At 36.7% G+C, this 18,086-nt stretch overlaps 1 protein-coding gene across 1 annotated transcript in view; it reads left to right on the forward strand.

The window, feature by feature from the left end:
• Nucleotides 1–499: 499 nt before the first annotated feature.
• Nucleotides 500–18,086, forward strand: part of BLZF1 (basic leucine zipper nuclear factor 1) — a 385,310-nt gene continuing 367,723 nt past the window's right edge. Inside the window, exons 1-2 of the mRNA XM_044072350.1 lie at nt 500–623; nt 9,565–9,655. Coding sequence (XP_043928285.1) covers nt 9,625–9,655 — 31 coding nt within the window. The 5' untranslated portion in view covers nt 500–623; nt 9,565–9,624. The remainder of the gene's footprint in view (nt 624–9,564; nt 9,656–18,086) is intronic.

Consider the following 18,086-nt stretch of genomic DNA (forward strand, 5'->3'; position numbering starts at 1 on the left):
TGAGTCAAACTCGGGGACAGCTAATAAGAACAGAACTAATCTTAATAAACTAATAAAACTTTAACAACGGGAAAATATATGTTTCTCCATGACAGTTCCACGAAGCATTTCCCACAGGTGATGCTCAATGGAACTATCAAATGTTAAAGATTCCATCCACTTAAACACTTCTGCGTAAACATTAAATAAACCAAGACAACACTTTGTTAATCCAGTTTCTTATTGCAACAAAAATAAGTGTTAAAACACACTCACCATGGCAAGTACTACAAACTTTCAGTCAGCCCTCAAAACTGAGCAGTATAGAAACAACTCCTCCGTCACTCCTAGCAACGAGCACGCCACAACCAGTGGGTGTGACACCGGAACAAAAATTAAAGTGTCAGTTAAAAAAATAAAGTACACGTTATATTTTCCTTTCTGAATCACAGAAGGTTTTCTATTCGGTCCTAACTAACATTAAAGTCTACAGGACACCAAACAGTTAAAGGTCAGAGTGCAGAAAACAGGAAATTAAGTAATATTGCAGGAAATATGTCGACGTCATGAAATTACCTTTCTTTTCTATTTTTTTTCTCTTGGGCGGAATGGATTTAAACTATTTAAAGTGACACTTTTTGCAGGTATGTTGTGCTTGTTACTTTTCTTATTATAATATATTTTTACATGTTTTAGTACTGAGTTATTGTAGTTGATGTTTGTATTTGTTTACTTTGTACGTTGTTATTGTTAATAGTTATTTTTGAGCAATAACCTAAGTGAGTTGCATAGAATTAGTACAAACCATTAAAACAGAGAATTAAAGTGGAACTATATAGACTGCAGTGATTTTAAAATGCCTATATTTCAGGCATAGCTTATCCGCTGTCATCTTAAGTTGTTTATATATCAGCTCTCAACCTTTTTTTATCAGATCGAATGTAATTTGGGACAATATCCCCAAGTCAAGGACTCATTTACATATTGATAGTGTTCTGCTAGAAGGTTAATAAGAAAACAGGATGTGTATTACTATGTATTTTGTAATGAGCAAGACGTCTGTAACTGTATAACAAGTATTTTGTCACGGTTTTCTGTTCTTTGTTAGGTAACAGTGAATTATATTTAACAAGTAAAGTGAATGGCTTTCCCTACAGTTACAGACTTAACATTTATGTCAGCAAGTTCTTTTTAAGCCATGTTGTCTTTCCAATGAAGCAATGCAGGCAAGCTGTATACGTTATTGTTCATTTCCTGGCTATCCGTAAGTTATAGACCTATTTTGGAAATGAGCTCTCCGGTCTTATCCTGGCTGTCCGTAAATAATAGACCCGTTTTGGAAATTAGCTCTCCTGTTTTTTTTTATTTTATGGCTCTTTGGGAAACATTGTTGATATACTGAATGTCGTATTTCTGAATGTTTATACGGTTATTGTTTTTGTTTATATTTCGAAATGTATTGTGTTTTAGACTATCCAAACTCCTCTCTCGCAGCTTTTTCTTTTAACAAATTTTCAGCATTGTAATATGTTATAGTTGTCACCAGACCTTGTATCTTACATTGTTCATCACACACATTTCCTTTCCCAGGCATTATTGCATAAGCAAGATGTCAACACTCTTGAAATTTGCTTTGACTGTGTAATAAACTCACACACTTATAACATGTCATTATGTTTCAGTTCTTCATGGTATTGTATTTATCTCAATTTACTTATGGTATATGTATATTGCTGTATATCAGATGTGTAGTAATATTACTATTAATCTATGTGTTATATAATTTGTAGTGTAATTTTAGTTTTCGCATATGTATTTTTTGTTCTTATGGGCACAGCTGAAAATGGAAAAAAATTACCCAATCGGACCTTTCTAGTAAATGAATGTCAAGTAAAATGGCTGCAGCAAAGTGTTTGTGTGCCAGCTATATGCCAATTGATGAGGGAGATCCACAAGACATGATCATTTTATTAACACTATAGAGCTGCAGCACTGCTGATTCTGGCATTCTTGAACATTAAAATGTTTGTTGCCTTTTGTAGGAGGACTGTCAGTAAGTTGTGGCCCTTCCCACCACTTTGGTCTCCTGTACCAATCCTGCCTTCTACCATTGCATGACTGACAGTCTAAGTCTTCATACTTGTCCCCACTGGTCAAGGTAGCAATTAAAAAAAACAAAAAAAAAAAAAAAATTGGGGAAAAACAGGAATGACATGTGATTTTCATTGCAGGTCAGGCTTCTTCCCTGTCCCTTGCTCTGGCCACATGCTGCCCTAGTGATAGAAACCACTTGCTTACTGAAATCCCCCTACTTTACTAGGTAGTGGGCCAGTGTGGAAAATGCTGCTGTTGGAGTCTGTTGATGAAAAGACTTGCTCTCAACCTGGCTAGCCTTTTCTCTACTGCTCAGTGGGTTGTTTCTTCCTACCCCACAAATTTGACTGATCCTGACTAATCTGTCTGTTTCTTACCCTGTCCCTCCTCCTGCTTGATCCAAAGTCTGCCATCCCAAACAAATTAGCCTGGCTTCTGCTATGTTTTCACAGTTTGTATTGTCTGAGAATGGGAACAGTTCTAATCCATAACTACCCACACTTGTTAACAAAGCTATCTTCCTGTTTTCTTGAGTCTCCCTTTAATATGCATTTTTATCATTATATCATATCTCCGTTCTCAATTGACCTTGTAACTTATGTTGAAGACAGTGAAATCATACCCCGTTATTATAGAAGTATTTTATTTTATATTAAAAGTAACGCCGGAAAGGAGTAAAGTGGGTTTGCCACATGCGTGTTTGCAGTTAATGCCAGCTGATCAAGGATATATGCACAATAATCTTCTGGGAGTACTTGAGCTGCAGCATTGTCAATATTTGGCCTTCTTTTATATCAAAACCATTGTCAATGTTATCAAATAATCTTCATATAAGGCTGCCTTGCACTCTGTAAAGGGTGATCCAGCAAGAAGAGTCTCAAGATCTCTCCTCTGGGGCTACCAGCTCTGTGAGAAACATGACAGTAGCTGTGTTCCCACTCCTGAATTTACCATGGGCCACCTTTACCAATCCTGGCTTCCTTCATTGAAGAGGCTTTTCTCCCCTTCTGCTAAGTACATGTTCCCCTAGATCTGCATCGGGTTGTATAAAAAATTGTATTATCCCTTTATTGACACATGAACCTCATTTTGAAAGTGCAGTTCTTGCTGTCTGGCTTTTATACTGGGATCGGCTTTATACCTGTCCCCTACTCCTGTCACTAACTTAGGCATGCAGGTGTTAATTCTATTCTTAACCCTTTCTCCTGCTTGAATGGGTGTGGTTCCATGTCATTTCAGCCTTTGAACTACCCTTGCCACTGTTTGGGCCAGTGACCATTTTTGCCTTAATTAGCACCCCCCCTTGCCTTATATCAACAAATTGATCAGCCGACCCCCCTGCAAAAAAATATTGTGTGGGGCTTTGTGGCTATCTCAAACTACCCATTCCAAACATCTTCTGTGACTTGATAAAGTTCCTTTCTCTTGTTGAAGTTGCATCATTGACACAATCAACATTATAATGTTAATATATGAATAATCCATGATCCACATTTCCAGTTCTGGTGGTCAACCTGGAGCTGTAACTCTAAAGAAAGGCAGTTGAAGCAAATTGGGGTTAGATGTATTTTGCAATCATTAGATTTCCACCACCCTAGATTTTAATGCTCTCTTAAGATGCCTCTACTCGTTGTGGTAATGAGGTTGCCTGCATTCTAAATTAGTGCAACATATATTTTTTACTGTTTGATCTACACTGAACCACTGCCCTACCGAAAATTGTTTGAGAAAATCTCTGCTGGTGGCAAAAGAAAGAAACATCCTTTAATCCTTTCAATGTCTGAAAATATTTTTTGTAAGGCATCTCATGCCTTCCTATGTCTGTAGTAAAACCCACTGCCCTCTTAACGCCCGGTCTGTGTTTATCCTGCCTAACTGGGCACAAAACCACCTGGATAGTTCTGAAAAGGACCCCAAGGAGTAACAACAAGAATTTAAGTATCCTGTAATCACTAGGGCGGGGGTCCTGTGCCAGATGCTGAAAATAGTAGTCAAATAATAAAACATGTCACAGTCTCATAGTTAACCAGATCTTTTATTCATTGTAGTGGATGAGCACTTCTTGTATGATTCATATAAATCGTGAGCTTTTCTTTTATATATTCAGGATTACTCAAGGGGAGGGGAGTGTTCAGTGAAGAGAGTGCTGCTTGGCCTAAATCAGCCACAGTCTGGATTTGGTGCCTAGTCCACCACCTAATTAATATGTATACAAATGGTGGGTCTGCTCAGCCAACCATAGGTGAGCAAGTGCTGCTGCCTAGGGGCACAACCCACTTAACAGAAATCATGGTATAGTCTAAACAGTTAATGATGTTTGCTTTGTTGGCCAAATTGAAGAATTAAGACTATCATTAAAAACATTTAAAAAGCTGGAAAAGACTATTGTTGATGTACACTTTGAAAGCTGTTTTGGTAATCTTCATCACATCCATCATTAGAAAGAGCGTTTAAAAAAATGTATTTGTGAATGTCTGTTCCCTTTTTATCTGCTTTTATTGGCCTGAGGCTAGTATGTAAACTGTATGGAGACATTGATGCATCAAGTCTGCACCCCCTTTGAATACTAAAGTAACTTTTTACTTTTACATGATTAATACAAAACAAATGCACGATTAGTACTGGGTCACCCACTTGTATGGGGCTTGCTGGTATTTAAAATCATTGATCACAAATCTTCAAATCATCACAAATCTGTTTTCCCTTCTCCCATGATGTGCATAATGCTGCCATTTGATCGTTTGTGGACTCCACAACTGGTCCTGATTTGATTTTTAACCTCTACAAATACTGCAGCAATAGCACCGTTGCATGTGGCTCGTCTTGACCACAGACAGTCAATACAATGAAATCCATTTAAACCATTGGCCTGGTTAAAATTGTTAATGCAAATGTATGTCTGTATTGGGAGAGTTCCATAACCAAATTCTTCATATCTGGTATTGTGATGTAGGACTTCATATGAGAACCAACGAGAGGACCAAATAGCCAACATTGCAGCACAAGCCAGGGGAAAAAGGAAAAACATTCTTGAGAAACCATGAGCTGTTGCTTTTACAGGGTATAAATGGCATAGGTGTAATAATGACCCCATATTTATGTACAACTTTTAGAAATTCAAACCACAGCGTATGAATAAACTTGTGGAAACTCTTAATTCAAAAGACAGCATACGAATGAACTCATAAAAACTTTATATAGGGAGTTATAAGACAGAACTGACTCCAAAAGCTTGCCTACTTCTCTAGGGCTTCTGTGTGTCAGATTATCGCCCTTTGCATGTAAGTAGGCTTTTAGAGGAGTGTTCTGCTGATTGTACATTGCAGTTAGCCATAACAGATGATGATAAAAAAATAAATAAATCCAAGAGTAGACTTTTAAGTGGTGGCTATGTGAGCAAGTCGGCAAACTAGGCCATTAGAGTGTGTGCAACATCTTGTCCCCATCTAGATTAATGGGCCAGAATGGCTTTTGTGTAATTAATCACAAATAACTTGTATGTATTTAAAGTATATTAAGTGTAAGCTTTAGAAATTTTAAAACCAAACTTAAAGCATGGCTTAAGTGGTCCTAATCAACTAGATATAATTGACCACTGGGGCTCTCCTTTCTCCATGGTAAATTCTAGCCCATCATTATTGCCAGATGTGTGGGCTAAGAAAGGAATTGCTCTGCTGTTTTCTGTGAGCTTTTCGGATCTAGATAAAAATTAAACTCCCCTCTCCAACATTCCCGCTCTGCAGAATTTAGTTGCCAAACTAATGGTCGTAAAACATCGTACAATCTTCTGAGGTTTTAAATTATTGTATTAAATGTAGTACAGGAGGTCTTTGTGATATGTCAGGCATAAACTGTCAAGGGTAATCTGAAAGAGTAGACAGCCAGTGTGCACTTTATTGCAAGCGATCCTAAAGATTTTGTTTACTGCTGCAGACAAAGACCTCGGCTGAGTCATTTATTTGATGTGGCTTCTTATTGAAAATAGAAATTTACTTTCCTTGCAGAAGTGTAGGCCAAACCAGTCCAAAACAGGTCAGATATTCCAAGCAACAGGTTAGTATGGTAACTGGGGAGATATCGGACCATATGCTTTAAAAAGATTTTGTAGCATTAAAAATACTTTAATCCCTGGGAGATACAACTTTAGCTTGGATGACCTAATTTTTGTACAGTTTGATATATGCCTGCATCACAGGATATGAGAAAAGGTGATTTATGAAGACTTGATTAGATACTGCAGCCTGAATTATTGTCAGAACATACTGGTTGCATTTATTTCTGCTATGTATTACCATAGCAAAAGTATATGTGAAATTATTTCATGTATTACCATAGCAAAAGTATATGTGAAATGTAGCTCACCTTGAAATAAGTACATGCAAACTGCTGCTACTTGTGGGTTTAATTGGGATCCTAGCATAGTGTCAAGGTGGCTAATGTCATAAAATATTGCTGGCAGTACGTAACGGGTATGTTCAGTACTTTAACATCTGTTTGTTTGAGCTTACAAACTGCATCACTGGGTTAACGTACTGTATTTATTTTGAAATTAAAGTAAGAGATTTGTGGAAGATAGTCCCATTTCTGGCTTTAGAATCTTTTTTTTTTACTTCATTCCACTAAAAGAAAGATGAAATTAGGTTCACTCCAAAATACCAGTAAGATGCAAAATGAATATATACCTGCTTGCTGCACAGATGAAACTGTATATAGTCATAGCAGTGACCTGACCAGATTTAACCTTTTAAAGATTTGTATTTATTTTAGCCCGTATATATCATTCCAATGCATAGAGGACTGTGTACACATGTTGTTGCGAGTTGACCAATATCTGTGCAACTGCAGTCATATTGATTGTTTAACATTTCCCAATACTAGCTGTCACTGACATATGCAAACATCTTGTCTAAAGCTACACAAGTTGCAGACTAATTGATTCCATATAGAAATCATCCCAATAAAAAAATGTATACATTTTAACACTCCCCTATATGGCATTAAAGGAGTTAAAGAAGCATTGAAGGCCATGTTGCTCCTAGGCTTGCTTCTCTGACACTCGCTGATTTCTAATATTCATCTGTCAGTCTGGTAAATCTAAATGTAATAAAATACATTTGTTCAGCATCGTCCTCTAAGGAATCATGCTTGTCTGTATGTCTTGCAAAATAGTGGCATGATAACCGCTTGTTTTTTTGCATGTTAGTTGTTGTAGGATGCCTTAATCATATAGAACTACATCATTTTCATGTACCTGAGACCCTATGCTTCCCAGGACTGTAGCACAAGCAGGAAAGCAGCACAACCCTAAGCACCAGTATTTTAGGAAGCTGCTATTAAGCGCACAAATTAAACAAAACAGAAATGGTGGTGTACACAGATGAAACCAAAAAAAAAAAAAAACATAAACTCTGCCTGATGGAAGAAGAAGTGTAAGGAGCTTGCGTGATGGTATAATTATTGTAATTAACCAACTTCTTAAAAAAAAAAAAAAAAAACTGTTACTTACAAAAGTCACCATAAAAAATACAACCTGCAATATAACAACTAATTTGCTGTTTCCCAATTGCAATAATTTACAGTGTATACATTTCCAGCTTCATGAAGATTCCTTTATTAAAGTTTAAATAACATGCGAACAGTTCACAGTGAGATATCGGCTTATTTAGAACTCAGTTCTTTTAAAATATCTGCAGCATTTCACATTACAGGTTAATGAATGGCAGTTGCATGCAGAGAGTACTTATAAACTTGACTTTTGTTGTTTAAACAATTTAGGATGCAAACCAACTATGTTTGAAGTGTTGAAATTGTCCATTGACTTGTGTTTATTTAAAACTGTATGTGTAAAACAAACGTGTGGAACCTCCTCCAGTCCTGTATTAAAGAAAAGTATTGCGTTTAAACATTGCACAGAGATTGCTAACTGTCCTTGCTATATTTTTACATCCAGAGCAGCTAAATATGTGTTTTTAATTTAATTGTTTTATGCCAAGGATCTATATAGGAATGTTTTTTTTCCTTCCTTAACCCATTTGTGATGGGTACATTCTTTTTTATGAATGTTTCATTTTCTGATGGTCATAACATGTATAAGCTTGGTTACCCGAAAATAATCTGGTCCTAATTCCCAAGGTGTAATAAAGTTGAAAGCTCATTGTGTGGATCGCAGTCAATAGTATCATCAAATCCAACTATGTTTCCACTTGTTCAGAGCAGTGCTTTATTTAAGTGCAAGAGATAGACTGCTGCTCATTTGCTGTCATCATTTAACAAGCATTAATACACAAATGTCACTTAAAGCAGTTTGGTTTGTGAAGTAGCCATGCTAGAAATCAGAAATTTCAAAAGAGTTGTAGCTCCATCATTGAACCAATTCCTGACACATGTCTACTCAAGTGGTTTGAAACAAAGTAATCTACTGTAAAGTGTGCCTATGATTCTTTAGAGTGCTCTATGGTTAAATAAATGTATTCAGAAGACAGATCTGAACTGACTGCTAGAGTTTCAGGCTTCTCCTTCCCAATACCAGTCAGGCTAGTTGTGTTTCTGGGTCTGATTGCTTTTGTCCTGTGTTTCCGTATATGCTCTTTACAGGAGCTACTCCGTGAATATTGAGAATACATTGATCACAGGAGGCACTGACTAAACATTTTCAAAAGAGGTGCAGGTGATATCCCTAGTATCTGAATAACCTTTTTGGAACCATCTCCTCAGAAGTATTTGTAGCAGGAAGTCTTTCCTGTGGTATGGAGGACATGGCAAAGGGATCTTGGGCTGTGGTAGATGCAAAGTTCTGTCTCAGTTTGAAAGTGAAAACAGATCTCTTTTTCTTTTTGGACAGTACAGGATTAAACTAGTTTTCCTTCTTGACATTTCAGTTTATTTTGCATTTTTTTCGAGCTTGTCAGAGTACACATGACCCCCCCCCCCCAATTGCTTTCAGATTTAAATCTGCTACTCCTCTGAAGCTCTGACCAAAACTTGTAACATGGTTCTTGGTTTTGGAGCTCTTATGTATGGCATTTGTTCTGTGTGCATGTATAGTTGCATTCTTACATGCTTTGAAAAATGAATTTAAAACTATGCGGTTTTTTTTTTTTTTTTTCATTTCTTACCCTATATCAATTTTTTTTTTTTTTTTTTTTTTGCACATTCCCTTTACTTGCTCATAGTCATATAATTTGTATTAGCTGGGTGCATATTCCTACAAACCCTTCTTTTTCTGTTGGTCCATTTGTTACCCTTGATATATCAATGCTTAATTTCTACAAATGGACAATTTCAAGATCAATGTACAGACCACGTAGCTTTGACATAGTTTATTTAACTTTCAGAGCACATTGTAAAATGTTCATCTTTCTCATTCATCCATTGAGAAACTGCGATGTGAGGCAGAATAAATTTTACCCATGCCATTGTTTAATGTGTCACTTTAAGACAGAGTCAACTTGCTCCAATTGTTTGATGCCTAATTTTACTTTTTTCTTTTAGGGTACTAATAGATCAACACCTTTTTCTTGCATCACTGGCTTTATTACACTTCTGGTGGCAATGGCATCTGTTGTAAAGAGTCAAGGAAATGGTGAGAAAACAAAACATGAAAATGTTTGTTTTGCTGTTTTGTACATGCTTGTTAGTTCAAATATCTAATTGGAATTCAGAGATGTTGAATTGAAGAAATGTACTTAATTCTTTGTATTGGTGCTCAGTCTGTGTATTTCAGTACTGCACACTGGAATCGCAAAGAATCGTGCCTAAAGGGAGCATTTCATTTCTGCTGCGAGTTCTTCTTTTGTTTTTTATATCCATGCCATGTCCATTAAGTAATCTGTGTTGGAGGTAACCGACTACACCCACAAGTGGTATATTGAAAGCTGTCATGTTTCTCTCAAATTTCATTAAGAATGTGTGACTGGATGGCGGCTAGTAAAGTTGCTAACAGACTGTGCACTTACTGAGTCTCACTGAGAGTGAGTGTAGCAAACATGATCCAGAATCTAATAAGAACAAAACGTATACATATTTGTGAATAATTCAGCAGCATTTTTTGAAGACCAAAATCCATTCAGTTGCATTGACCCATTTTTTTATAAGTCTGGAGTATTAAAATGAGTGCAGTGCTTTAAGTTAAACTGGTGATGCTTCCACTGTATTAAGGTAAGGTTTTAATTTAGTCTGTAATTATCTTCTTTATACTAGTTAACACTGATATTATAATAAACTTGATAACTGGAAAATGAGTAATTGAGTAAGGCAGTACCCTGTTTAATCCCTCCCTCTCACTTTCCAACAGGACAAGGCTAGTCGGCCTTTGTATTGTACAAGGGAAACATTCTTCTTTTCTATACGTGATTGGAATGGTAGTGTGTAGCTATGAATTATGATAGTAAAAAAAAAAATACATTGCTTTTGCCTTTACAGCATTTACAGTGGATATCAAAAGTTTACACACCCCTGTTAAAATGCCAGGTTTTTGTGATATAAAAAAATGAGACCACAATAAATCATTTCAAACCTTTTCCCACCTTACTGTGACCTATAGCCTGTACAATTCAGTTGAAGAACAAACAAATCCTGCTGGCGGAAAAAATAAAAAACATACAATAAGCTGGTTGCATAAATGTGCACACCCTTAAACTAATACTTTGTTGAAGCACCTTTTGATTAATTACAGCATTCAGTCTCCTTGGGTAGGAGTCTTTTGGCATGGCACATCTGCACTTGGCAATATTTGCCAACTCTTCCTTGCAAAAGTGTTCCAAATCTGTCAGATAGCGAGGGCATCTGTTGTGTACAGCCCTCTTCGGGTCACCCCACAGATTTTCTATTGGATTTGGATCTGGGCTCTGGCTGGGCCATTCCAAAATTTAATTTACCATTCTTTTGTTGATTTGGATATATGCTTGGGGTCATTGTCATGTTGAAAGGTGACATTCCTCTTCATCTTCAGCATCCTAGCAGATGTCTGAAGGTTTTGGGCCAAATGTAACTGGTATTTAGAACTGTTCACAATTCCCTCCACATTGACTAAAGCCCCAGTTCCAGCTGAAAAAAGCAACCCCAAAGCATGATACTGCCACCACCATGCTTCACCGTGGGGATAGTGTTCTTTGGTGATGTGAAATGTTGTTTTGCGCCAAATGTACCTTTTGGAATTATGGCCAAAAGCTCGACCTTGGTCTCATCAGAGCATAACACATTTTCCCACGTGCTTTTGGGAGACCTTATGTATTGTTTTGCAAATTTTAGCCATGCCTGGATGTTTTTTCTGTGTAAGAAAAGGCTTCCGTCTTGCAGCCCTACCCCATAGCCCAGACATATGGAGAATACGGGAGATTGTTGTCCTATGTAGTACACAACCAGTACTTGCCAGAAATTCTTGCAGCTCCTTCAGTGTTGCTTGTAGGTCTCTTGGCAGCTTCCCTGACCATTTTTCGGCTTGTCTTTTCATCAGTTTTGGAGGGATGTCCAGTTCTTTGCAACATCACTGTTGTCCCATATTTTCTCCACTTTTTGATGACTGTCTTCACTGTGTTCCATGGTACATCCAATGCTGTGGAAATTTGTTTGTACCCTTCTGACTGATACCTTTCAACAATGAGATCCCCTTGATGCTTTGTAAGCTCTCTGCGAACCATGGCTTTTGCTATAGCAGGCAACTGAGTAAATGTCAGGAAAATCCTACTAGGACAGCTGAACTTTGAGGTGAATGAGAGTGTCTTAAGTGGTGGCAGGTGTGTACCCAAGAAGACTGAATGCTGTAATTTAAATCAAAAGGTCCTTCAACAAAGTATTAGTTTAAAGGTGCGCACACTTATGTGATTAGTTTATTTATGTTTTTTCCCCCTAACAGATTTGTTCATTTTTCAATTGAATTGTACAGGTTATAGGTCACATTAAAGGTGGGAAAAGTTTTGAAATGATTTATTGTGGTCTCATTTTCACAAAAACCTGGCATTTTAACAGGTGTGTAAACTTTTTATATCCCCTGTAGGTTGGACATCATGGTGCTGACTGACAGCAACAAACTGAAATAAGTTATTGCTGCAATTATCTCATTAACAGCAGGAGTTAAAGCTGTAGCTGCTTACACACATTCTTGCATTCCAGAACATCTTCTGAAAAATCAACTTAAAAAGCATAAGATAACAAATCTAATGTAATTTGTGGACAGTAAAGCTAAATAACAAATGGCAGTTTTCTCAGTAAAAAGTATCTTTACAGTGATACATCTGTGCATACACCGTCTTTCCACAAATACAGTAATATAATGCACACAAAACCAGAATTATATTTTTTGCTAAACCTTTGCAAATTTTCATATATTGGAAGCTTGGCATCCTAGACCTATATTGATAGAACATTTTTGTTAACCAGCTATCCTCTTGCTTAACAGCAAGACATTTCCTTCTAGTGCAAGTTTATTGAGATACTCCCAGAAATATGAAAACATGTTTAATTATATAATTAGCAATATTATTAAGACTGAACATCTCAAGATATGCATCTTGCATTGCAGCTATCAATGAAGGCTTTCTTCAACAAAGTCTAAGATTTCACTTGAAGCCATGCAATCGATTGTAAGTGACTTGGGTTTTGAAGTATTAATTACATAAGAATACTGCTTATTTTCATAGTTAATAGCAAGCCACTAGCAGTATCTCCAGTATGGTGTGATAGGAAAATTCCCGTTTCCTACCATGGCATTTCACATTGTACCTCTCAGTAGCATGTAGGTCTCTCGGGTGCAAAAATATTTATGTAATATGAATAATAAGTGCAAACAGTGATTTATTTCTCTACTACAGAACATCCTAGATCAATAGTCTTAATGTCATGTTGTTAATTATTCATTGCCTTCTCTAATACTGCCTGTTAGCTGGTGAGTCACTTAGAAATGGTCTGGATGCCATCAGGAGTTAAGGGTATTAAGTGGAAGTATACAAAAAAGTGCTATAGGCTTGAATGAGTTATAATGATGAGGTTGATTGGCAGTGGTGTATGAAATACAGTGGCAAACAAATGCATTACTTTTGCCATTGTAGCAGTTGACGGTATGATGATGTAGCACTAAATGACAACAGCAAACTGAAATTGGGTATTGTTGCCATCAAAGTGATAGGGTTTCACTTACTGCATGTCTCAAAAGTACATGTTAATACTAGTATAGTTTTGTGCCAATGTTGACATTTTAGCATTTGGGGGAAAAGGGATATGTTAATGACTATCACTTTTTTAGAGCTCGGGGTGAGTAATGCATTTCAGTTTGCTGCTGTCGCATCACTCTGGCATTTGTTTCTTTCAGTTTGTGATCATGGTAGTGATAATTGAAAACAACATCAGTTGATCATGGTAGATATCCTAGAAAACAACCGCAATCTCTTTAGTCATTAAAAATGTGCATCCTTATCTTCAGGGGAGTCTTTTCTCTTGTAGGTATTTATTTTTGCTGGCAGGGGGCTAGATTTCTTCTCTAACTGATGTATATATTCTGTGTGTAAATTGAACCCAATTTTTAAAGCCAGTTTTTTGGCATAACCCTTTAGTGCGTCAGTCTCCGTTATAAAATATAAACATAAATATGAAAATATAAATTGTTTTGACTTGCAGGGTTTCACAGATGTGTTCACACTCCTGCCTTCCTCATTACAAATTGTAGTGCAAGAATTTGTCTCAGTTTATAAGCTCTTGTTTCCTGTTTTTAGCTGGGTGCCAGATCCAGGGGTCCTATTTATCAGGATGAAGTCGCTTCCCTAAAGGTTATGGTGGGAAAGTGTAAAGGAAAGGTGGAAGGTCTGTAAGTGTGGCCACATACTAGTACTCTCTCAGCAGCTTGCCAGAACATGCTGAAAGATTGAAAGTTATTCAGAAACAGTCTTAAATATAGTTTATTTCTTTAAGCTCTTTCTGTTTGCTGTGACCTGTAACTTGGAATAGGATTATAGAACCTGGAGACACCTCTTTCTTCTTAGGACAGTCCCATAGTGCTAATTATTATTTTTTTTAACTTTAAGAATGTTTAAAGATGAAAGACACTACTAAACTTGAATGGTACAAAACTGATTTGTTTTCAAGAACTTCCTCAGCTGCCCATTTAACTACACCAGAGTTCAAAAAATGTTTTGTTCCTTCTTTCCTGTTTTTGTTTATATCCTGGAATTATTACTTTTTAAACACCTATGTTAACATGTTATTATTAAATACTCCCATTTTTATCAGTACAGCTGTAGAAAAGAAACTAGTAAAAACATACATTTTTCATTATCTGCCTGCATTATGTTTTTATTTTTTTAACAACTATAATTCAGTCCAGTATTATATAAATTGCTTAAATCTTGCCTTCCCTTAAATTTTACTGCTCCTCCAGAATGTTAACATGTGTTTTTTCCCCGCAAATTCCATTTTTTCTGTAATTTTCTCCTTCCTTTTTTTTTTTTTCAGAACATCCCACCTTCAATTATTTTCGCTCCTTTACAATATTCAGTACTGCTGTTACAGTAGGTTTCTAGTAATTACTTTGCCGCCATCCAGTAGCATTAAACTTGGCAATGTCTTGCTACGTGTAGGAAATTCAGATCCTAAACACTTGCTCAAAAGAATCATTTCCTTGGGTACAGTCATTTGCTCCCCCCAACGTTTGTCATAAAAGTAGTATAGGGAATTTAAAAAATCTGCCAACTCGTTACATTCCCATAATGCATGTTCTCAACTACCCCTCTGTTTCCCGTTATGCTTCCAGCAGTTGCTAACAGCCTGGGGAAAAAAAAAATCTGTGAAGTCTGCTTGGGGTATAACCATTTCTAGGCAAATACTTCAATACAAACATTCTAAACCTTCCAACAGGTGTCTTCCCACTGTTCCTTTGTTTATTTCCTTTCCGTTCTCTCTCCAATTTTTCTAACATTTTTTTATTGACTTTTATGCAGTAGTTTATATACCCTAGTAATATCTCCTTTTAACAGAACAGAAACTTCTGTTCAAGACTGAACTGAAAACTCAACAGAGGTGGTCTTATCACTTAACACTCTCCTATCTCGTCCCGCCTGCCTATACTCTTATTATGAGTCCGATTGTGAAGGCAGTCTGTAGCCTGCAATCCAAACTTCTGCTTAGCCTAATCCTACACTGTTACTTTTCCCTTCATAGTTAGTTGTTTGCTCCCATTACCTTGGTTCCTCTGCTAATTTTCTCCAAAAAAAAAAATGTCCAGCCTCCCCTTCTTGGCCTTTTTATAAAACCCCTCAAAAAATATACTGGAAGATGCTAACTTTAGATGGCACAATTTGTTGATGTTTAAATGTGGAGCATGCAGATACTGTCGTTATATTAACAATGGGCCGTATGTGGCAATACATGGATACGACTATGTTCTTTAATGCCCAGGTAGATGTAGCTGCAATACCACATTGTTGGTATATGTGACTACATGTGGCAGCTGTTCTGCCATGTGGGCAAAACAGTACGTAGGCTCAAAGATAGAATTGGTGAGCTTCAAAAGGAACTATGTACACAATGCACTATATGGCCACAGTATTGTTTGCTCCAATTTTAAGAAATTTGATTGAGTTGCACCTAATGTTAGGGGGTGGTGATGACAGGCTTTTGGTTGAAGTTATGGAATTCAGGTGGCAGCTTAGGCTAAATGCCATGCACCCACCAGGATTAAATGAAGGTATTTAATTTACTTCTGTCTTAAAACCGAGATCTAATGTTGTTTAGGGGCTTTTTTATGTCCCTTATTGTCTGCTGGGGTTGGGTTTACATGCTTTTTATATTAACTGTTTTATGATGATTTTTTTCTACATTGGTTGTTCCTTGATGATTTTTGTTGTTTACATCTGGCTTTTCATGTACAACACGTTTATTGGAAACTGTTTTTATTTTCATGGTTTTGTTGAATTTTCTCATTTTACACTGTTTATGGGACAAAGAGGTTTATTATAGCTATTAGGAACTGTTTAGCACAATTTTCTCAGTGGTTTTTAGAAACTGTCATGCACTTGTATTTTTATATTTTTTTGCATTTGATGACATTTTAACTTGCATTTTTATGATTGGTTTAGGATTTGATTGATTGAGCTATATAACTGATTGTATGTTATCCAATGACTCGGAAGAAGCCAAATGAATGGCGAAAGCGCTTAGTCACTGGATCATCTTGTGGTGAATAAAGTTGGAGTGTACCCGGTCATTTGTTGGAATTATTTGTTGGAATTATTTGTTCTTAGTTTATTTACCCTTTTTGGGTTCATTTTGTCAGTTTGTGCAGTACTTCCAATTACTTTATGCACATTATATTCTGTATGGTGGTCGTGGTTGTTCTCCTTTAAGGGCCTGCATCCAAAATCCTCTCTCCATGTTGCTTGTATTCCCTCACCCAGTTTCATCATTGTGCCTTTTTCCTTTGAATTGGAACTTTCTAATTCTGAAGTATCCCTTCATATCTGGTAGTCTTGAACCACCTTGTTCTACGGAGAGAAACAACTTCTCCCACTTGACTCTTGCACTCTTCTCTCCCACATAAATTCTTTCAACTCTTTATTAATTGCAATCCACAATGTTTTCACTGGTTGGTAAAATATACCTTAGCTGTATATAATCTAAAGGGACTAGAAACGTTTTCACTGCTTGTATCTAAATGTCTGTAATGAAGAGCTTCCAGCTTCTTCAGTGTTTTCTTGTGTTAAGTCTCTTCAGGTTATGCCAGAGACTTATTCAGGTGTCATAATAGAATCCTTTTTAATCCGTACAGCTAAGTTTATCATGTCCTTGTATGTATGAGTATCGCCGAACCAATTCATTTGTGAACCCATTTAATGCTTTAGATTTTGTTTTACTTCATTTATTTTGTATTCTGAAAGGACCTGAAACTGTCTTAAAATGTTCCTGAACACTGAAATGTCCTTGTGTTCATCATTTTGATCCCTGCTGCAGTGGCCTTAGCTATATGTGTTATAGCCTGCTAATTATATAATATCCAGCTCGCCCATATTGCTAAGGCTATAGCAGAGCAGCATTGATCATTTGAACATCTGCTGTTATGACAAGTTTAATTGTACAGCTCTACATTTTTGATTTATCAAGTGCAAAATATCACTTGTGGATAAAGCTAACTTTTCGTGATTACTCTACATTTTTGATTTATCAAGTGCAAAATATCACTTGTGGATAAAGCTAACTTTTCGTGATTACTCTACCAGTTATATCCTTGAATTTGTGAGTTTGTCATTTTCTTTGCCAATTGCTGTAGTTATAAATAAAGTAACAGCGACACCCCTGTTTGGTTCCTCTGCTCAAACACATCCTGCAGCTGTTATTGTGCTGAAATGTACTTTTGGGAACATTAAGTACCTAAAGACTTCTGAGCCAGACTGTAAAATTTCCTGACCTTTTTGGAACCCAATAATGTTAGGCAACTGCATCTAATCAAGCTAGATGTATTTCCTCATTTAATATGAAGACTATGCAAGCAACTGTTGAAGACTTTATAATGATGTCATGAAGGATGCTAGGTCTTTAGCATATTCCTTCTTCAGTTTTTGTTGGCTCCCCATGATTGATGAAACCTGAAGAAGCTAGGTGACTAGCTATACAGTCATATGTTCGATACTTGCCAACTCGGACTAATACTCGGTAGTCTTTGTCACGAGATGAATATTGCCTATAGGAATATTGACATTTTTATTATACTATACAGGGGGCAATAACAGTACCAGCATTGACTAAAGGTAGAATATGCAGCATTCGGACATTTTTGGAGTATCAGATATGCATAAGAACATCAATGATCCTCCACTTAGTCCAGGTGTAGCAGCAGAAGGCTATAAAATTTATCAAATGGCCACTTTATGTTGACAGAAAACTCAAACCATTCTACCAACGGTACCCTTGTATGTTTAGAGGCTCATGGGATTTCCTTGGTAAACTGTATGTTTAGAGGCTCATGGGATTTCCACTTAAACTATCAGTGTTAATGACTTTTATGTGATTCCTCGCTACACACTGGGATTAAA

This window comes from Protopterus annectens, chromosome 5.part0 (genome assembly GCF_019279795.1).
Source record: "Protopterus annectens isolate FY-2018-M chromosome 5.part0, PAN1.0, whole genome shotgun sequence".
Taxonomy (NCBI): Eukaryota; Metazoa; Chordata; order Ceratodontiformes; family Protopteridae; genus Protopterus; species Protopterus annectens.